General features: G+C 36.5%; 1 protein-coding gene across 2 annotated transcripts in view; it reads left to right on the plus strand.

The window, feature by feature from the left end:
- Window positions 1–23,079, plus strand: part of PRMT9 (protein arginine methyltransferase 9) — a 39,643-nt gene that overhangs the window by 4,606 nt on the left and 11,958 nt on the right. The window contains exons 3-9 of one of the 2 annotated variants that reach the window (XM_029940363.1): window positions 2,329–2,565; window positions 3,656–3,823; window positions 6,053–6,155; window positions 8,993–9,099; window positions 12,956–13,148; window positions 15,011–15,194; window positions 18,011–18,728. In XM_029940363.1, coding sequence (XP_029796223.1) covers window positions 2,329–2,565; window positions 3,656–3,823; window positions 6,053–6,155; window positions 8,993–9,099; window positions 12,956–13,148; window positions 15,011–15,194; window positions 18,011–18,728 — 1,710 coding nt within the window. Of the gene's footprint in view, window positions 1–2,328; window positions 2,566–3,655; window positions 3,824–6,052; window positions 6,156–8,992; window positions 9,100–12,955; window positions 13,149–15,010; window positions 15,195–18,010; window positions 18,729–23,079 lie in introns of those variants that run through there. The other variant, XM_029940368.1, reaches the window with a different exon arrangement.

Below are 23,079 nucleotides of genomic sequence, written 5' to 3' on the forward strand. Positions count from 1 at the left end.
GAAGGTAATTTTTTTTCCTAGTTAAAAAAAAAAAAAGGTGGTTTCATAGTTTGTTGATACTGACACATTGTTGAGTCTATCAGTATGAGATATATTTTAATGGAGTGTATCATATATTTCTCAGATTATCATTACAGTTTAAGAAAACAATCATATATTAAGAATGAAATTTAACAGAAGCACAAACCCCAAGAAATTATTAGGGGCAGGTGTGGCAGTGATCTAATAGCTTGTTGATATTTAAAAAAATACAGTATCCATTGCCAGCTTTGTCTCTCAGCAAATAATGATTACGTACAATGTATTTCATATTGTGCTGTGTGCAATGTCAGTTGCAGATTAAGATAGCTCTGTCTTTAAGATACTTAAAAATAGCAGATACTAATCTTAAACATTTTTACTTTAACCTGAAACATGAGTGCCTATCATTTGACATAGGGTCATTGCCATTTGTTAAAGTGCAGTTTCCTTTTTGAAATTCCAGAATGCCTTTTAATGTTTTTTATTTAGTTTTGAGAGACAGAGACCACGTGAGCAGGGGAGAGTCAGAGATAGAATTAGTAGTCTGATTTAGTTTCTTCAAAATTGATAGAATGCTTTAAGGTTCTTCTGAAGAAGTTTGAGTGTAAAAGGGTTTTACTAGCTCAGTTCTCTTCAGCTTGTGGACTACATCCTGGTGCTGGTCCACAAAGTATCAGTCAGTGACAGTTAAGTATAGAAATTGAGAGTAAGTGTTTAGAAATGTATATAGGAGTTTGGCATTGCTGTAATCCCAAGCATGTGATCACAGAACTCACTTATTGAAAGTAATGTGGACCAGTTTGGATGAAGTCTGATGTGTGAGTTGTAAACTAATTACATGCAGTGCAACTGTATTGGTCTACAAATATTAAGACATTTGAAAAAGGAGAGATGAGTTCTTCACCACAGAAAGTTTAAGAAGCACTGTTCTAGATAGTTTGCAAGTTTTCTCCCTTTTTATTGTTGATTTGCTCACATCTAATTCAGTAACAGTATTTTGGGTAGTTTGCTTCTGATGTTTTCCAAAGCATTTAGTTTAGTGTCCTCATAAACAGTGGCTTTCTTTTTGCAGTCATAATTTATTTAGTTTCTATAATATCTAATTAAAATATGTAATTACAGTAACAAGTACAAGTGGTGTAAACTACTCTGACAGCAAATACGACTCTTTTTAAAAAATATTTTTAAATGTTTATTTACTTTTTAAAAAAAATTTAAATAGTTTATTACCAAGTTGGTTTTCGTATAACACCCAGTGCTCTTCCTCGCGAGTGCCCCCCTCCACGACAATCACCCCCTTCCCCTCCCTGCACCCTTCTCAGCCCTCAGTTTGTTCTCAGCATTCAAAAGTCTCTCATGATTTGCCTCACTCCCTCTCCCTCTTTTCCCCCTCTTTCCCCTTCCCATGGTCCCCTGTTAGGTTTCTCCTCCTAGACCTATGAGTGAAAACATATGGTATCTGTCCTTCTCTGCCTTACTTACTTCACTTAGCATGACTCCCTCTAGGTCCATCCACTTTGCTACAAATGGCCAGATTTCATTTTTTCTCATTGCCATGTAGTACTCCATTGTATATATAAACCACATCTTCTTGATCCACTCATCAGGTGATGGACATTTAGGCTGTTTCCATGATTTGGCTATTGTTGAAAGTGCTGCTATGAACACTGGGGTACATGTGCTCCTATGCATCAGCACTTCTGTATCCTTTGGGTAAATCCCTAGCAGTGCTATTGCTGGGTCATAGGGGAGTTCTATTGTTAATTTTTTGAGGAACCTCCACACTGTTTTCCAGAGCAGCTGCACCAGTTTACATTCCCACCAACAGTGTAGGAGGGTGCCCATCTCTCCACACCCTCGCCAGCATCTATAGTCTCTTGATTTATTCATTTTACTGACTGACTCTTGATAATTCATTCAGTTGCTGAGAGAAAAGGTATGCAGGCACACCAGAGAGGGGCCTGTTAGCTGTACGCATTGATACGTTTTACACAGAGAATGGTTTTTAGAAAGCACTAGTGTTTTAGAGGGTTGGTTAAATTGAGGAGGACTATGAGAGCTTCTACTATACTTTAGTGCAATAGTAATTGATAGCCCATCGCCTAGAATGCATAAATATAGTAAGGGTTTGGAAAAGAAAGAAGTTATCAAGGATTGCAGTCCTTACAAAAGGAGATGGTGCATGGGGGGTTGAGTAGGATTTGAGGTACTGGAAAGGGATTCTCAGGCCAGATGAGTGGCATGAATAAAGGCACAGTGATTGCTATCATAATAATTAAATATTTTGTCTGTCATTTTTCACTATAGAATGGGCTTTAGAGATGAAGCAGCTGGGTATTTTCATAAGGCAGTGAAACTAAACCCTGATTTCAGTGATGCAAAGGAGAATTTTTATCGTGTTGCAAACTGGTTGGTGGAACGCTGGCACTTTATCATGCTTAATGACACCAAAAGGAATACAATTTATAATGCAGCGATCCAAGATGCCGTTCGTTTGGGGTCCAAGAGTGTTTTGGACATAGGTGCAGGAACCGGAATACTAAGGTTTGTTGTAATGGTGTTTTAATTATATACACATATATACCAAGGTAAATTAAAACTTTGCCAAGTATGGAAAATTTAACAAGGAAATTCAAAAATAGAGTTTACTTTATTTCTAATAATCTTTTGATTATTCATACAACTAGTATTACTGTATTTTTTTACTGTAACTTTAAGTTATCAAGAACTGGACATAACTACTAAGGAGAATTTGGGGTTATGATTGAAATTTTGAATGCCCTTTTCATGTACTTTTTGCATTAATATTTTGGTTGAATGTAGTTGTCTAAGCTAAAGCCTAGCAGTATTTTTCATGCCAATTGTATCTTCTTAAAAACATGAATGTCATGATTTACTGTATACTTTGTTTCTTTTTTGTTTTTTTTTTAAAGATTTTATTTTTAAGTAATCTCTCCATCCAGCATGGAGCTCGAATTTACAACCCTGAGATCAAGAGTCCCATGTTCCACTGACTGAGCCAGTCAGGTGTGCCTGTATGATTTGTTTCTTAATAAGATTATTGGTTCATGTTTTTAAATGTTTATTTTTGAGAGAGAGAGATAGAGAGACAGCATGAGCAGGGGAGGGGCAGAGAGAAAGGAAGACACAGAATCTGAAGCAGCACCAGGCTCTGAGCTGTCAGCACAGAGCCCAATGTGGGGCTCGAACCCACAGACGGTGAGATCATGACCTGAGCCGAAGTCAGATGCTCAACTAACTGAGCCACCCAGGGGCCTGGTTCATTTATTAAATGTGGAATTGGAGTCCCTGGGTGGCTCGGTTGGTTAAGTGGCTGACTTCAGCTCAGGTCATGATCTCACGGTTCATGGGTTCAAGCCCCACATTGGGCCCTGTGCTGACAGCTCAGAGCCTGGAGCCTGCTTCTGATTCTGTGTCTCCCTTTTTCTCTGACCCTCCCCGGCTCACACTCTGTGTGTCTCTCTCAAATAAACGTTAAAAAATAATGTGGAATGAATAATGGTTGTGTTAAAGAATAAAAGGAAAACCCCATGTTTAACATCATAATTCCACTAAAATTTGGAAAACCACAGTAAATTATTTTTTCTCAATGGGGCACTTTTTTCTGTTGCAGCATGTTTGCAAAAAAAGCTGGAGCAGACTCAGTATATGCTTGTGAGTTATCCAAGACCATGTATGAACTTGCCTGTGATGTAGTGGCAGCAAACAAGATGGAAGCAGGAATCAAACTCTTACATATGAAGTCGCTTGACATAGAGATTCCAAAACACATTCCTGAAAGGTACTATATAATATATGTAATATAATTTTAGTTTTTATAATCCACTTTTTCAATTTTTAAAAATTAAGATATTCACATTTATAGCTTCTAGCCCAAATAAAAATGCTAAAACCTTTATATTGTAAAGATAGTGATATAGGATCATTCAGCTTAAGATAAATTTTCATAATGTCATATTCTTGATAAAAAAATATTTAAAGATCTTGAAAACAATTTGTGCCAAGTGATTTAACACATAAACTTGACCTTTAGCAGGTTACTTTACTTTTGTTAATTTCAATTGTATTCTGTTTGTGAAAATGGATAATACCTCCTATATATATGGTCAATAATTCTTTAAAAATTGTGGTTAAAAATAATAATGTGAGCAGATCAAGCTTGATGGACTTCTCACATTTTGTGTTATCCTTGGCTAAGATGAAAGTTTTGGAAGTGTCAGCTGTCAATGTATTTTGGCCTGAGTTCTTCAAATACTTTGAATATTGTCTCATAAGCTTTGGCTTTTTAGTATTTCATCTTGGTTTGATTTATATCACAAGGTTGATAACATTTTAGAGCTAGAATGGATTTACACATCATCTGGCCCAACACTATCATTTTAGAGACTGAACTTTCTGTATGTAACACTTGCTTTACTACCTCTCTTGGGTGGTTTGTCTTCTCATCTTACTTAAGTTCTGGTTATATTAAAATATGACTTTTTTATAGTCTTATCATTTGGACTGTTATTTTGAAAAGTTTCCTTCCTTATGTATAATAGTATTTTTGTATACATAATATACTTCTCGATGGGCTCTACATTTGTTTGCATGAAAGAAGTCTTACTAGGTTCTTGTGGCAGATATTATACCCATTTCATAGAAATTGGCAGTGTCCTGAATTATCTTAGTCTGCTGGGGCTACCGCAGGGCACCACAGACTAGGTGGCTTAAACAACACACATTTATTTCCTCACGGTTCTGGAGGCTTGAAGTCCATGATCAATGGTGCTGGCAAACTTGATTTCTGGTGAGAGCTCTCTTTCTAGCTTGCAGATAGCTGCATTGCTTCCTGCCCTTTCCCCTGTGCGTGTGAGGAGACAGACAGATCACCTATTGTCTCTTCCACTTTTATAAGGACACTGGCCCTGTCAGAGTAGGGCTCCACCCTTAAGACCTCATTTAACCGTAATTACCTCCTAAAGACTACCCTTAAATGTAGTCACACTGGGGATTAGGGCTTCAATTTAAGAATTTTGGTGGTACACAATTCAGTCCATGGTATGACTCAGTTACTTTAATTTAACCTTCATCTCTCTCACAGACCGTGTTGTAAAAGGACATGCAGCTTTGAATTAGGAGATACGGATTCTAATACTGACTCCGTTATTAATTTATTTAGACCCTGAGCAAATCTAGAGACATCCAGATGTTGGACTAGATGACTAGATGATGTTGACAGTCTTTAATGAAAATGTTGTGTATTTATGTAATTTTGGCTTTAGGCACTGTAGGGGTTACCAAAGTTGTTTCTGTCCTCAAGGCACCCACAATCAAAAGAGGAAGATAAGGAATATTCATGAAGCTTTTCTTTATCTTCTAACTATACAAATAAATGATACTGGCAATAAATGCTAAAGAAGTTCAGAGAAGGGAGAAATTATTTTGGTACGTCATTGAGTGAAATTTTTTAGAAAGAAAGAACAGTCAGAAGATCAGAGCTCTGTGGACTTTTATGAAGCAAGAGAAGGAATAAGAGAACTACAAGAATATATAAGGGGTAAACATGGATAACAAGGGAAGAGAAGGAATTTGAGAGGGAGGCCTTCTCATGTACATTACATGTTTGTAGATTAAGGAAAATGAGAAATTCCCCTCCCATCGTAAGAAGGGAATGATTTATGATGGAATATTTTTATAGAGTGTTGGCATCAAGCAGGGGACTGGGTATAAAGCGGTCTTAAGGATTGAGGCAATGAAAGAAGAGCCTGAAGAGTGAGCAGGGCCAAGTGAAGGTTGTGCGTCTCTCCCCCACCAAAAGGTGTCAGTGGAGAACAGAAGAGCCTGAAGAACAGTGCAGTCAAGTTCCTTAAGATTTGAGGGTAGAGAATTAAAAAATGAAATATATTAGAAAATTTTATATATGTACTGTTTCTATAATATACTCTTCCTTTCTTCTCTCAGCTTTGAAATCGTTACATAAATAGCATGATATTTTACTTACATATATCTTTAAAAAATCATTCTATAGAGTGTCCCTAGTTGTAACAGAAACTGTCGATGCAGGTTTATTTGGAGAAGGAATTGTGGAGAGTTTAATTCATGCATGGGAGCATTTACTTTTGCAGCCAAAGGTAAGCAGCACGAAAACACTTAAATTTGATTAAGAATTCATTATGTCAACAAGTATTTATTGAACCCCTCGTGTATTTGCAAAGCATTATGAAATACAGTAAAACCTTGGTTTGCAAGCATAATTCATTCCGGAAACATCCTTGTCATCCAAAGCCCTTATATATCAAAACGCATTTCCCCATAAGAAATAATGGAAACTCAGATGAGTTGTTCCACAACCCAAAACTATTTATACAAAAATGATTACAATACTGTAATATAATACAAAATAATAAAGAAAATGCAAAATATAAGGAAAAATAAATTAACGTGCACTTGTCTTTGAAAACCTTGATGGCTGGTGTGAGGGAGACAAGGGCGAGGAGAGTTATTGTGTAGGACGACTTTCACTATCACTAACAGAATCACTACTATCTGTTGGCTCAGTGGAATCTTTTTCTGCGTGGGGGCCATTGTATATGCTCATATAGATGTTGACTACAGTATCAATAAACTCTTGTCATATGCTGTATTTAATGTGACTGGCAATAAGGTAGCAGATTGAAAGGTCTATATCTGCAGGCAGCCTGACCTAGAATGAAGCAAAGCATTCTTAAGCTTACTCTTGTATAGAAAAGCAAAGAACTGTCCACGGGTGCTTTAAAGTGACAAAATACACTAGTGCCAGTTGTGGACACTTGCCAGTGTTCTGAAAAATTACTGATTGCTGCCAAACATTGTGGCCTGAGACTGAGCATCTGAGCATGGGAGACGATTACCCACAATCCAGCAGAGAGAGAGAGAGTGAGAAGAACTATTGGCTCAGTTGTGATCATTTGATATTCAGTGTCCTGCACTACTCGTATAATAAGACATTGCTCATTTATCAAGTTAAAATTTATTAGAAATGTTTGCTGGTCTTGTGGAACATTCACAGAACAAGTTACATGCAATCCAAGATTTACTGCACATCCTACTGTCAAGGTACATACTTTGTAGGTAGAAAGAAATCCATGCAAAAAAAACATTTAATCACATAATGTATGCTTATGTACCCAAATGGGGTATATAGGCAAAAAAAAACTCCAGGAAAGAATTCATGGTAATGGCGCTTACATTGTGGACAGGCATTGCGGAATTCTTGAGTAGGGTTGAGAAAGGGAAGTGCTTTCAGTCTCCTAGCCCTCGCTGATTGTGGAGTTTGACAGATTTTCAAAAGGAAGTATAATGGTACCTATCTTGATATAGTTTTTAGATTGGACAGGACCAACTCTTAAAATTTCCAATTCATGTTTTGCAATGAATCTTCTAATGTGGCCCACAAATTATAGATTTGGTTTTCTTAATAGGTAACGTGAATGAAAGGCTTTTAATGTAATAATTTACTATTTACAGAAAATGATTTAAATTTAAAATACCTAAAGTTTAAAAAGAAGAGCAATTTGTTTTTCAACTATAATAATGATTTTGAAAAAAAAAGAAAAATAGTGATTGACTCTCCTCAATCAGTCATATCCAACAGTTTGTTGCTGTGTACAGACTTCTAGCTACATTCCTCTTCCTATTTGTAGTGTTGAAAAAAAATAATGTACACACACACGTAGCAATAAAAGTAAAATAAACTTTTAAAATAAAGTTAGTATTATCATGGCATCCCATTCACTGTTTTAGATTTTTTTAAATACTATGTTTTTATTCAAATACAGTTAACCTACAGTGTTATATTTCTGGTGTACAATTTAATGATTCAGCAATTCCTTACTTAACTCTGTGTTTATCATAATAAATGTATTCTTAATCCCCTTCACCTATTCCACCCACCCCCGCCCATTATCCTCTGGCAACCACCGGTTTATTATTTGTATTTAAGAGTGTTTTTTCTCTTTTTTTGTTTGTTCATTTGTTTTGTTTTTTAAATTCCACATATGAGCAAAATCATATGGTATTTGTCTTTCTAGACTCATCCATGTTGTTGCTAATGGCAAGATTTCATTCTCTTTTATGACTTAATGTTCCAATATATATACATATATATATACACACAGATAATATTTATGCATATATACACATACAAACTTTTTTATTTAGGTATGATTGATATATAGCATTATATTAATTTCAGGTGTATAATGATTCAAACTTGTATATATTATGAAATGATCACCACAAGTCTAGTTAACAAAAGAAACTTTTAATTATATTTTTTAGAAGACTTCATTTTTAAGCAGTCTCTATACCCAACATGGGGCTTGAACTCACAACACCAAGATCAAGAGATGCTTTACTGACTGAGCTAGCTAGGTGTCCCACAAAAGAAATTTACTTTTTTTTTTTTTTTTTAGAGAGAGAGTGCATAAGTGGGGAAGAGGGGCAGGGGGAGAGAGAGAGAATCTTTTCTTTTTTAAAAATGTTTTTTTATGTCTTTATTTTATTTTGAGAGACAGAGTGAGTGAGGGAGGGACAGAGGGCAAGGGAGACAGAATCTGAAGCAAGCTGCAGGTTCTGAGCTGTCAGCACAGAGCCGGACGTGGGGCTCAAACCCATGGACTGTGAGATTATGACCTGAGCCAAAGTCAGACACTTAACCAACTGAGACACTGAGGCGCCCCTGGAGAGAGAATCTTAAGAGAATCCCAAGACCCTGGATCATGAGCTGAGCCAGAATCAGGAGTTGGACACTCAACCATCTGAACCCTCAGGCACCCCAAAAGAAACTTTTTAAAGAAAAAGTTCCTTGTTTATTCTTACCTGTTGCTTTTAGGGTTTTTAAAAAAAATTAATTTTCTTTCTCATAATCACGCACACGTATTTTTTGCATACATATAATTGAATATAATTTTTATTGTTATATTTTTAGACCAAAGGTGAAAATGGTAATTGTGAAAAGTATGGAAAAGTTATCCCCGCAAGTGCTGTTATATATGGAATGGCAGTAGAATGTGCAGAAATAAGAAGACATCATAGGTAAGTGATTATTTAAGTAGTAAATATTAGAAAACAGTAATTTTAATGAGTAGACTGTACTTGAAAGGTTATTTGGTGAATACTTATTTGGGTGAGAATTTGTAGTTTTGTGACCTTTAAATTGATGATGTTTATTCCAGTCTTAATTTCCTTCTTGCCTTTTTCTTTTCTTTTTTAACTTTTTAAAATTATTATTTTTTTAATTTGAGAGAGAATGTGTGAATGCACAAGAGGCAGAGGGAGGGAGAGAAAGAGGGAGAGAAAGAGAGAATCCCAAGTAGGGTCCGCACTCAGGATGGAGCCCGACTCGGGGTCGACATAGGACTCAATCTCGTGACCCTGGGATCATGACCTGGGCTAAAACAAGAGTCAGGCGCTCAACCCATTGAGCCATTTGGTTCCTTTTCTTATTTTCTTTTAAAGTGGAACTTTAGGGGCGCCTGGGTGGCTCAGTCGGTTAAGCCTCCGACTTCAGCTCAGATCAGATCTCACGTTCGTGGGTTCGAGCCCCGCATCAGGCTCTGTGCTGACAGCTAGCTCAGAGCCTGGAGCCTGCTTCCTGTCCTGTGTCTCCTTCTCTCTCTGCCCCTCCCCCTCTCATGCTCTGTGTCTCTCTGTATCAAAAATAAATCATTAAAAAAATTTTTTTTAAAGTGGAACTCTAGAATTAAAACCAGCTTTTGATTTTTTAGTGGAAAATTAATTTTGATACAACTTAGTATTCTTCTTAAAATTTTTTATTTATTATTTAGAGAGGAAGCATGCAAATGTGTGAACAGGGGAGGGGCAGAGAGAGAGGGAGAGAGAGAATCCCAAGCTTCCTTACTTTTCTATACATGTTACCCATGTGCCCCAAACTTAGTATCTTTTTGATGTGTGATAGATTCATATAGAAAAATATTAAGTTCAGACTGATTTCAGATGAAGTGAAATAAAAATTTACAGTGTGAAAATAATTTATTTTAATTTATTTCTCCTATTTCTTTCTTCTTAATAACTTTATTGACATCATAATGTTTTGTGGTTATGTAGAATGAACTTTCTGCCCTAGAAATTCTGAGATTTACTTATCAAATATGATACAAATCAAAATGTGATATTAAATATTTTTAGTTATAGAAGCCTCTTGGTTATTTTTTCTTAAACATTAAAAAATGTTTTATCCTGCTAAAATACTGATCCATATTTTATTGAGACTTTCTAAGGAGGCCCCCTTCCAATAACTTAATAGTAGTAAATGTAACATATAGTTATTTTAAGAAATAGTGATGAGTAAAAGAAGAAAATTAAAAATTATCTTAAACTCCTCACCATTAGATAACTACTGTTCATCTTTGTGGTATATTCTTCCTTACTTTTCTATACATGTTACAGGGTGATAAGTAAAAATGTTAAGTGGTTGGCAAAGCATAGAGCATCAACCAAAAGTGGCCTTAATTAGCAGATTGGCTGAATTAGTGTGCTGTTTGAATGTCAGCTCTATAAGTGAATGTGTGTGTCTATAAATTTTTGTTTCAAAAGTTGCAGTAAATATATATGCTTTTTCTTCGTGAGCCTCTTCATGTTAATGGATATGCTGCATGATTTTTTAAAACCAATTTCTTTTTGGGATGCTTGGGTGGTTCAGTTGGTTAAGCGCCCAACTCTTGATTTTGGCTCCAGTCATGATCTCACTGTGAGATCAAGCCCCCTCTCGGGCTCTGTGCTGACAATGCAGAGCCAGCTTGGGGTTTTCTCTTCCCTCTCACTCTGCCCCCCCACCTTGTGTGCCTGTGCATGCACGCACTCTCAAAAATAAATAAATGAGCATGAGATCAGGACCTGAGCCAGTATCAAGAGTCGGATGCTTAACTGATTGAACCACCCAGGTGCCCTCTAGTATGTTTTTTTTTAAGTTTATTTATTTATTTTGAGAGAGAGAGAGAAAGAGAGAGAGAGAGAGAGAGAGAGAGAGAGAGAGAGAGAGAACACACACACACCTGAGCAGGGGGAGGGGCAGTGAGGGGGAGGGAGAGAGAATCCCAAAAAGGCTCTGTCCTGTCAGCATAGTTTCATTTGGTGATTCATCCTTTAAGAGTACAATAAAATAATTTCTAGAAGTAGACAATTCAGCCTCAACCCTGTAAGGGCAGATAGACTAATAAATGAATACCTCTGAGATAGAGAAGATTGGACTTCTGTTTTGTTTTTGAGAGAGAGAAAGAGCAAGAGTGAGCCTGTGCAAGCACGGGAGAGGTAGAGGAGAAGGGAAGAGAGAAGAACTTAATCAGGCCCCATGCCCAGCTCAGAGCCTGATGCAGGGTTCAATTTTATGACCTTGAGATCATGACCTTCTAAAACCAGGAGTTGGATGCTTAACCAAGGTAGCCCCCTGGGCTCCTCTTGAGTATTTCTTTTTCATAAAATGGTGTTGCTAAATGTTTGTGAAGTATTTTTTTCAGTGTAAATTTTTATTGATATCAGAACGTGCATAAACCATAAATTTATGGTTTGATGAATTTTCATGAAGTCGATACACTTGTTTAAGCAATGCTCAGATCAAGGGCCAGAACATTACCACCACCCCACAAAATTCCTAGGTAGAAACCCACTTTCTTGCCTTCTGACACCGTAGTCACTATCCTAACTTCTGACATCATAGATTATTTTGCCTGTTTTGAATTTCATACAAGTGGGGTCATGCAGAATGGGTTTTTTTTTGTGCCTGGCCTCTTTTCAGTATCCATCACTGGTGTGTAGTTTGTTCATTCTCAGCGATGTATGGTATGCCATTGTATGAATATACCAAGGCATTTGCCCATTTTACTGTTGATGGATATTTATATTATATCCAGTTCTTTGATTAGTAGAAGTAGTACAACTATAAACATTCTTGAACTGTGTTTTAGTGATTGTATATATGAATTTCTGTTGGCCGTCTTCCCAGAAGTAGAAAAACCACATACCTTGAGGTTCCTGTATTGAGAATAAATCTAGAATGAGTATGTTCAGCTTGAGTAGGTACTAAGAAAAGTCTTCCAAAGTGGTCTTAACTAATTTTATACTCCTACCAATAGTGTTTTAGACTTCTAGTATAGAGATACTAGTGTGTCTTCACCAACACTTGATATTGACTTTTCCTCATTCGATGGTTGTGTAGTATGTTAATTTCATTTCCCTGGTGACTAGTGAAGCTGAGCAATTTTGTATACTTATTGGCCATTTAGATATGCTCTTTTGTGAAATGTCTGTTTAAGTCTTTTGCCCATTTTTCTTTTTCTTTTATTTGTAGAGATTTAAACATATATTTTGGATATAAGCCCTTCGTTGAATAGGTATATTATAATTTTTTTATGTTTTTTATTTATTTTTGAGAGACAGAAACAGTGTGAGCAGGGGAGGGTCAGAGAGAGAGGGAGACACAGAATCCAAAGACAGGCGCCAGGCTCTGAGCTAGCTGTCAGCACAGAGCCTGACGTGGGGCTCGAACCCACGAACCATGAGATCATGACCCGAGCTAAAGCCGGACACTCAACCGACTGAGCCACCTAGGTGCCCTGAATAGGTGTATTATAAATTGCTTCTACTCAGTGTGCCTTTTTACTTTGTTAAAGCTGGGTATCTTTTGATGAACAGAGTTCTTAATTTTAATGTAGATCTATTTGTCATTTGTTTTCCTTTATATTCTTATTTTCCTTTATAGTTCTTGTTTTCCTTTATAGTTCTTATTGTGTATGGATTGTGTTTAAGAAGCCTTTGTCAGTAAAAATTTTTTAATGTCATTTTTATGTTTATTTTTTCTGGACTGAATTCTAAAAAAATTTTTTTAAACCATTACATCTTTCTCCCTTCCCCTTCCCATTTTCCCTCTTACTAGGGTGTGCACTAAGGCTGTTGCTGGAATCTGCTTACCAACAAATGTGAAATTTCAGAGTCCCACTTGTTCTTCTGTGGATACAGAAGACCCAGTTGAACCATATACAACTGAAAAGATGAGTCGAGTTCCTGGGGGATATTTGGCTTTAACAGAGAGCTTTGAAATTATGACAGTAGATTTCAACAATCTTCAGGTAAAAAAAAAAAGTTATAATTTTTGAGCATTAAGTTTATGCATCATTTAAAGCACTACATAGAACAGTCTTATTTTATGAATTTACGTGAGATTCTGCTTACTATGTGTAAGGAAAATGATTAAATGGTAACCAATATTTTCTCCTGAAATTATTTACTTACTTTAAATACATAAGAAAGAAAACCCTAAGGTTTGTTGGGATTGTGTAATGTGTTAGGTGCTTTTACGTGTTCTTAGATTGCTTTTACCACAGTGTTGCAATACAGTTATACTTCTCTTTGGGCTATACAGATGAGGGAACTGTTATTTACATTTATTTTCCTCAGATTATACAGGTGTGAAGAGTTATGACCCAGAGCTTTCTGACTTTTCTCCATGTTATACCGCGATTTTAAGTTAACAGTATTCCTTGAAATGAACAGTAATCAAATCTCCAGCTTGTATGTGTATTAGAGTGATCACCCATATCACTTTGCCCAAAAATGAGATATTCCCAAGACACGGGATTTTCATTTTTACAACTAGAATGGTCTTGGGCAAACAGGACAGTCTTGGGCAAACCAGGCCCTAAGTACCTATGGGTGTGTATTGGTGGGTGGTGGGAGGCTGTGCTACACAAAGAAAGTGCCCAAGGAAATTAAAAAAGGTCACATTGAGTCCTTCTCTGAAGGTCTTTAAGCCATGTTAGATGAAACCTGCCTGAGGGCAGAACACATTGTGAGGGTCATTTTAGCCTAAGATCTTTATAATTTAATATAATTTAATCCCCTATTAATTGTACTTGGTTTTTCTTGAGGTAGTTTAGAGCTACATTAGCACTTTGACATTGATTACTGAGGCTGAGGTTCAAGAGCATCTCTTTTCTGGTACAGCTGTACAGTAGGGATCAACATGGTTATAGTTGCTAAGTACCCTAAAGCTGTCCTTATTTTGGGCTTTTCTTACGTTAATTTTTCTTTGCCACAGTTAAAAAAAAAAAAACATCGTAAGTAAGGCTTTAATTTGGAAGGAACATCTGCTTAACGCTTTCAAATAATACAGAAGAATAGAAGAAAAAATGTCTTCCTTTTTGACTTATTATTTTTTTAAGTTTTATTTATTTTTGAGATAGAGTACACATGTGCCTACTGCTGGGGGAAGGGAAGAGAAAGAGAATCCCAAACAGCACAGAGCCCAAGGCAGAAGGGCCAGAATGGGAAGTGGGCCCCTTAACCGACTGAGCCACCCAGGCTCCCCTTCCTTTTTTAAATCTAGGTCCTACTTTCCCCAGATCACCAATTTGAAGTATGTGTTTTCAGACTTGCTTTTCTATTCTTCACACGCACGCAGGCAGTTGTGTGCTCATGTTTTCAGAAATAATCTGTTTCTTTGTCATTCGCTTCCTTCATTCAACAATATATCCTGGATTTCTCTCTACATCAGTATTATGTATATGCCTCATTTTTTTAAAATGTTTATTTACTTTTGAGAGAGAGTGCACACACGGGTGTGCTCATGCAAAAGCAGGGGAGGGGAAAGAGAGAATGGGGACAGGGATCCAAAGCTGTCAGCACAGAGTCCTATGTGGGGCTCGAACTTGTGAACTGTGAGATCATGACCTAAGCTAAAATCCTATGCTAAACCAACAGAGCCACCCAGATCCTTGCCTCATTGTTTTTAATAGTTCCTCAGTATTTCACCGTGATAGATCAGAGCTTCTCATCTATTATGCCTTAAATGGCTATAGGTGTGTCAAGATACTGATTCCCTGAATGATGCTGGGCAGATCTGAGAACTTACAGAAATGGAAAGTGATGTGATAGTGGGGCATGTCTATATTAACTATAAAAACTGCTTTCATTCCTTTTACATTTTTGTTAGGAATTAAAAAGTCTCGCAACCAGAAAATCTGGTAAAATTGGTATTCCTGTGATTAAAGAAGGCATACTAGATGCTGTTGTGGTTTGGTTTGTGCTCCAGCTTGATGATGAACACAGTTTATCTACGAGTCCTAGTGAGGAAACATGTTGGGAACAGGCTGTCTACCCCGTACATGACCTTGCAGGTATATCTTGTCTAATTTTTGTTTTTTTTTAAATCTTGTTGCTGTAATCTTCTAAGCATTTAATTCCCTGTAAAAAAAAAAATTTACTTTGAATATGAAGTTTCCAGTCAAGGGAGATTGGTTAAATTTTTCAGAACTTGCTTTTTTAAAAAGTAGTTTTAAATAATTACTATATATATAGTTAAGAAAAGAGAGTAAAACATAACTTCTGCATTCCATTCAAAAATATGGATCATTAAATCATTTCTTCAGCTCTGCTTACTCTGGTTACCGGTAGGTAAGAGAATGCTCATGCACCTTTCATTGAATGTAGTAGAACAGTACTAGTGCAGGGGTGCTTCCTGCCTACAGAGTCTGACGGCATCTGTGGAGCCCCGGGCCATAGAAATGCATCACACACATATAAACAAAGTTTTACAGTTTTAGAGGGCTCATAAATTCATGGGCTTCCAGAGAGAAGTTCTGTGTTAAAGGTATTTTTCTATTGAAACTTTTTGCCAGCAATTTGATGGGTTTCAGTGTAGTTCACATAAGTTGTATTACATAGAAAAATTCTGCCTATTTTAAACGGGGAGGTAATAGGTTTCTGTTGAGTCTCCTAGTCAAGGGTTTAATTTGGCAAGATCATTAAGTCATGGAATGTGTGTAGTGTTGTGGCTAGTATGGTGTTTTTGGAGTCAGTCAGGGAGATTGGGGTTCACGTCTTGGCACTGCTACTCACGGAGTCCCTGGCTGGCCTTGCCGGTTATGTGGAATGCTGCTGCCTACCTTGCAGGGTTGTTGTAGGGATTATCAGAGAGAGCGGATGTACAATGCCCATCGTAGCCACTGGCACTCAAGTAAGTGGCATTTGTTCTTTTGAGTTTATTTATTTTATTTTTAAAACTATAATTCCAGTATAGTTAACATATAATGTTATATTAGTTGCAGATAATCAATGTGGTAATTCAGCAATTCTCTACATTAGTCAGTGCTCATCATAAATGCACTCTTTTTTTAAGTTTATTTACTTATTTTGAGAGCGAGAGAGATTATGAGCATGTTCGCATGAACGTGAGTAGGGAAGGGGAGGAGAGAGAGAGAGAGGGAGAGGGAATCCCAAGCAGGCTTCACGGTGTTAGTGCAGAGCCCAACAGAGGGCATGATCTTAGAAACTGTGAGGTCATGACCTGAGCCGAGATCAAGAGTCAGACACTCGACCCACCGAGCCATCCAGGTACCCCCATCATAAATATATTCTTAATTCCCATCACCTCTTTCACCCATCCATCCACCTCCCTCCCCTCTGGTAACCATAGGTTTGTTCTCTATAGTTAACAGTCTGTTTTTTGGTTTGTCTCTTTTTTTTCTTTGTTCATTTATTTTGTTTTTTTAAATTCCACATATGAATGAAATCATTTAGTAGTTGTTTCTAAGAAGTATACTCTCTAGACCCATCCATATTGTTGCAAATGGCAAGATTTCATTCTTTTCTATGGCTGAATAATATTCTATTGTATGTATATACCACACCATTTTTTTCCTAAGTTTTTAAGTTCCAGTTAGTTAACATACAATGTAATATTAGTTTCAGGTGTATACTATAGTGATTCAACACCTCCACACATCACCTGGTCATCACACCAAGTGTGTCCCTGAATTCCATCACCTATTTAACCCATCCCCCCCCACCTCTCTTCTGTACCACATCTTTAGCCATTCATCTACCAGTGTTCACTTCTGCCGCTTCCATATCTTGACTATCTTAAATAATGCTGCTTCACACCTGCTATCAATGTAGGGGTGTGTGTATCCGTTGGAATTAGTGTTTTTGTGTTCTGGAATAAATATCCAGCAGGGGTAATTCCACTTTAAATTTATCGAGGAACCTCCATACTACTTCCCGCTGTATTCCCACCCACAGTGCACATCTTTGCCAATACTTGTTTCTGTGTTTTTGATTTTAGTCATCCTGACAGGTGTGAAGTGGTATCTCACTGTGGATTTGATTTGCATTTCCCTGATGATTAGTGCTGTTGTGCATCTTTTCATGTATTATTTTTGTTCTAGCTTTTTTATAGTAACTTAGACGGGCTTTTAAAATTTTAATCCTTCTTAGAAGACATTTTAAATGTATATACAAAGAAGAACTTGTTTTTTCAACCAGCTCTGAATGCTCATAAGAAAAAATTGTGATTATACATTTACATTTTAAAGTTTTACCAAGTTTGAAAGTTCATGGATAAGAGCATGATATATAGTCTTTATTGTAGGACTTAGACCTTCCTTATATTATCAAATTCCTAAACATGCAAGGGCGTATAAATATTTACAGTTAGAAATATTACTGATATGGTCTATTGAATGCTGTCTTGTTCTTTTGGAAATTGCTCTTAGAGAAAAGAATGGCCCTTTAAGCTAAAGTGAGGTTGGGTATTGATTCCGGACTTTTATGAATCTTTGTTACTCACTTCATTACTAAAGAGGATTGAGAGTCTCCTGTAGCCCTTCCCCCACCCCATAATATGAGGACATGATGATACCTAGTGATTGCAGTAAAGGAACTATAAAACTAATAGTGGGGGTCCAATAATGGACCTCTTGAATCAATTAGTTAATTGAATCACCCAACTTAAGTTTTTCACTAAGTAAAGCTGCAGGGATTTTTCCTAGTTTTTTTTTTGGTCGGGAATGAATAAATGAATTAACTTAATTCTATTAAATCAATAGATGTAATCTTTCCTATAGTAATTTCAAAATGGGGGGTGGAGGTATTTGTATGATTCTTAGACTTATAAATATATTAATTATAATTTTTTTCTTACTATTTTGTGGAGACTACTGGATAAAACCTGGGGACCAGGTGATGATGGAACTGTCTTGTCAAGATTGTTACCTAAGAATTCAGAATATCGGTGTTTTCAGTTCAGAACAGGAAATGGATGTTGGAAAAAATTTTAGCAAGGATAAAGACTTGTTCTCTTTAGGAAGTGAGGCTGAACTCTGCAGTGCCCTGGCTAGCCTTCAGACCAGTAAACCAGATGCGATGGAGCAGACATGTGTGTTGGAATCCACAGAAATTGCTTTGCTTAATAACAGCGTCTATCATGAAAGCTTTAAAATGGCAATGAGAAAAGTGTTGTCTTCGTTGACTCCGGAGAAACTGTGTCAGGCCATGGATACTCACTGTCAGAATAATGAGATGAGCTGTGGAGGTGGACAGAGCAGCTCTGAAGAGAGCATCCCTGAACCGTTCTATGTGTTAGATGTTTCCGAAGGCTTCTCCATTCTGCCCATAATTGCTGGCACACTTGGGCAAGTTAAACCGTACAGTTCTGTGGAGAAAGACCAACATCGTGTAACTCTGGACCTCATATCTGAAGCCAATCACTTTCCTAAAGAAACACTTGAGTTTTGGCTGAGACATGTGGAAGATGAATCTGCTGTGTTGCAAAGGCCAAAATCAGACAAGTTGTGGAGTATAATTATACTGGATGTCATTGAGCCATCTGGGCTCATTCAGCAGGAAATAATGGAAAAAGCCGCAATATCCAGGTAAAACACAAAGTACAACTTTTGTATTTTGAACTTAAATTAATATAAATTGTTTTAGTTCTTTAATGGCCTAACTGTACAAATGAGTTATGATCGTTGTATGTTCTAAGCATTGCTTTTCAGGACATGTGACTTTATGCCTTTCTCTTTGTGTGCATGTCATCACTCATTTTTTTGATCTGAAGGAATCCCTGTTCTGTAGGTGTGAAGAAGAGAGCCTGCTTTGGGATTGGACTGTCCGTGTGTGAAACATAGAATTAAGTAGAGATCTATAAGAACAGATAAGACATTCAGGATAAATAAGGAAAAATAAAATCTCATCTTTATGATATAATATATATCTTTAAGAAATATATAGTACACAGTTGATGGTATATTGGGAGAGTAGGGTGCTTCTTTTTTTAAAAAAATGTTTTAATATTTATTTTGAGAGAGTGTGTGCACAAGTGAGAGAGCGGCAGAGAGAGAGGGAGAAGGAGTCCTAAGAGAGAGGGAGAAGGAGTCCTAAGCAGGCTTCACACTGTCAGCACAGACTCAGGGCTCAATCTTCCAATCCATGAGGTTATGACCTGAGCATGTATCAAGAATCAGATGCTCAACCACCTGAGCCACCCAGGCGCCCCGAGCAGAGTGCTTCTTGTGAACAAGTCCCAGTCTTCTTAGGTCTTAAAATCTTTGTTTTATATTACAGTTATCTCCCTACAATATTCCCCCTTTATTGTTGGTTGCTAGAGGCAAACTTGACCCTAATATTTAATACTGAAAGCAAATTTGGCTAAGCTTCAAAGTCCTTTAGTTGTGCTGCCCAGATCTGAAAAGATGGCAGTGTTTAACATTTGGGGATCCAAATTTGAGTGAAATGAATGTTACAGATTTTGAATTTTGTGGTGTGTATATGGGTTTTTGTGTAGTATAGGAAAAGTGGGAATGCAGACCAGATTGCAACAGCAAAGATAGGTTATCTATTGAAGAAAGAAACATTTGACAAAACCAGGAAAAAACCTGATTGATTATATGGCTAATTATATTATAGATTTCATATAAATTTTCTTTTGTTAACCGAACTCTTCTTCTTCTTCTTCTTCTTCTTTTTTTTTTTTTTGTTGCCCGATCTCTTCTTACAGAGTAACAAATAAAAATCACCACTGGTTCTTTTTCTTCAAAACCGTCTTGTACATATCATAAATTATGAAGATACAGAGACTTGATATAAATAAATACATGCACGCACATAAACTTTTAAGGATATATACTCAATAGAGTATAGAACGTGGAGCTTAGAGGGTTCAGAGCTAGTCTCAGATTTGTCAGTAACATCCTGAAGTAGTGAAATTTTCTGTAAGTCATGTAATAACTCTAATCCTTAGTTTTCCACATGTGAAATGAGGGATATTATATTAACCACCTTTGAAGACATTTCAGGTCTATGAATTTTTAACACAAATGAAGTTTGACTTCTTTAGAAAGACAGCTTACCTAATGGTTTATTTTATCTTTAGTTTCGATTTAATTCTTTTTCCAATTTTTTAAAATTATGGTAAAATGCACATAATATAAAATTTACCATCTTATCTATCTTTAAATGTAGTTTGGTGGTGTTAAATATTTTCATAATGTTGTGCGACCATCACCTTCTATTATCCCCATAACTCTATCTTGCAAAACTGAAACCTTATGCACATTAAACAATAACTCCCCATACCTCCTCTCCCCAGTTGCTAACAGTCATGGTTCTAGTCTCTGCATCTATGAGTTTGACTACTCTAAATGCCTTCTATGACTGGAACCATACTGTGTTTATATTTTTGTTATTCTTTATTTCACTTGGCATAATGTTCTCCAGGTTCATCTATGTTGTAGCATGTGTCAGAATTTCCTCTTTTTTTTTTTTTTAAAGCTGAATAATATTCCGTTGTACATATATATCACATTTTGCTTATTCATTCATTCATTGAACCACACTTGGGTTACTTCCTCTTTTACTATTGTGAATAACAATTATAATGAACATGAGAATGCAAATATCTTTCAGACCCTGCTTGAAATTCTCTTGGGCATATACCCAGAAGTGGAATTGCTAGATCATATGGTAATTGTAGTTTTAATTTTTTGAGCAACTGCCATGCCATTTTCCACGGTTGCTGTACCATTTTATATTCCCATCAGCAGTACACAAGGGTCTAAATCCTCACTAGCACTTGCTGTTTTCTGTTTTTTGGATTTTTTGATAGTATCCTACTGGGTGGAAGAGGATATCTCAATGTTTTGATTTGCATTTCCCTATTAATTCGTGTTGTTGAGCTTTTTTAAATAAGTGCTTATTGGCCATCTATGTATCTTCTTTGGAAAGATGTCTTTTCAAGTTCTTTGCCAATTTTTGAGTTAGACTTTTTTTTTTTAATTTTTAGGAATTCTCTATTAGATATTAATTCCTTATCAGATAATTTACAAATACTTTCTCCCCATTCTGTGGGTTGGTTGCCTTTTTCCTTTATTGAAAGTATCTTTTGATGTGCAGAAATTTATATTTTTATACAGTCCATTTTTTTTTTTTTTAACTTTTGTTGCCTGTGTTTTTGGTGTCATATCCAGGAAATCATTGTCAGATTCTGTGACTTAAACTATTCTCTTATGTTTTCTCTTAAGAGTGTTCATAGTTTTAGGTCTTACATTTAGGTCAGTGATCCATTCTGATCAGATTTTTGTGGATGGCATACAGTTTGGGCCCAGCTTCACTCTCTTGAGGGTGGATATTCAGTTTTCCCAACACTGTTCATAGAAAAGACTATCTGTCCCAGATTGAATGGTCTCGACATGCTTGGCAAAAATCATTTCACCATGTATGTCAAGGTTTATTTCTGAGCTCTTTAATTCTATTTTATTGATCTACATGTCTCTCTTTATGCCAGTACAATCTCTTTATGCCAATAATTTTTTGATTACTGTAGCTTCATACTAAGTTTGTTTTTAAGTAACTAGTTGTGTGGTAAAAAACATTAAATTTACCATCTTAACTATAAGTATACAGTTAAGTAGTTCTAAAGTATTTTCACATTGTATACAATAGATCTCTAGAATTTTTTCATCTTGCAAAACTGAAACTGTATAACCACAAACCACTCATTCCCCTTGCCCCCAAGCTCTTGGCAACCACCTTTCTATTTCTGTTATTTTGAGTACTTTAGATACTTCATATGTGGATTTCTCATATGTGACTGATATAGTTCACTTACCAGAACGTCCTTGAGGTTCATCCATGTTGTAGCATGTAATAGGATTTTCTTCTTTTTTAAGCTGTGTAATATTCCACTGTATAAATGTGCCATTAGCCTTTCATCTACTGATGGGCATTTGAGTTATTCTACCTTTTAGTTACGGTGAATAATCTCCAAGATTCTGCTTTCAGTTCAGTTTTTTAAGTTTATTTATTTTTGAGAAAGAGAGAAAGAGTGCAAACAGGGGAGGGGCAGACAGAAAGGGGGAGAAAGAGAATCCCAATAGGCTCCTCACTATTAGTATAGAGCCCAATGTGGGGCTTGAACTCACAAACCATCAGATAATGACCTGAGCTGAAATCCAGAGTCAGATGCTCAACCCGCTGAACCACCCAGGCACCCCTGCTTTCAGTTCTTTTGATATATATCCAGAAGTGCAATTACTGAGTCATACGGTAATTCTATTTTTAATTTGTTGAGGAATCTCCATGTTTTTATAATGGCTGCACCATTTTATATTTCTACTAGCAGTGCACAAGGATGCTAGTTTCTCCACATCTTTACCAACATTTGCAACATTTGTTTATTTTCTGTTCTTTTGATTATAGATATCCTAATGGGTATAAGTTGATATTTTATGGTTTGATTTGCATTTCTCTTATGATTAGTGATATTGAGCATTTTTTCATATTGTTGTTGGTTATTTGTATATTTTCTTTCCAGAACTTGCTGTTGGATCCATTGTCCATTTTTATTTATTTATTTTTTTTAATAGTTTATTTTCAAATTGGTTTCCATGTAACACCCAGTGCTTCTCCTCACAAGTGCCCCCCTCCATGACCATCACCCCCATTCCTCCCTCCCCCTCCCCCTTCAGTCCATGGTTCATTTTCAGTATTCAGTAGTCTCTCGTGATTTGTGTCCCTCCCTCTCCCCAGCTCTCTTTCCCCCTTCCTCTCCCTATGGTCCTCTGTTAAGTTTCTCCTGCTAGACCTATGAGTGCAAACATATGGTATCTGTCCTTCTCTGCCTGACCTATTTCACTTAGCATGACACCCTCGAGGTCCATCCACTTTGCTACAAATGGACATATTTCATTCTTCTTCATTGCTATGCAATACTCCATATATATATAC

The sequence above is a fragment of the Suricata suricatta genome, chromosome 1, assembly GCF_006229205.1.
Source record: "Suricata suricatta isolate VVHF042 chromosome 1, meerkat_22Aug2017_6uvM2_HiC, whole genome shotgun sequence".
Lineage (NCBI taxonomy): Eukaryota > Metazoa > Chordata > Mammalia > Carnivora > Herpestidae > Suricata > Suricata suricatta.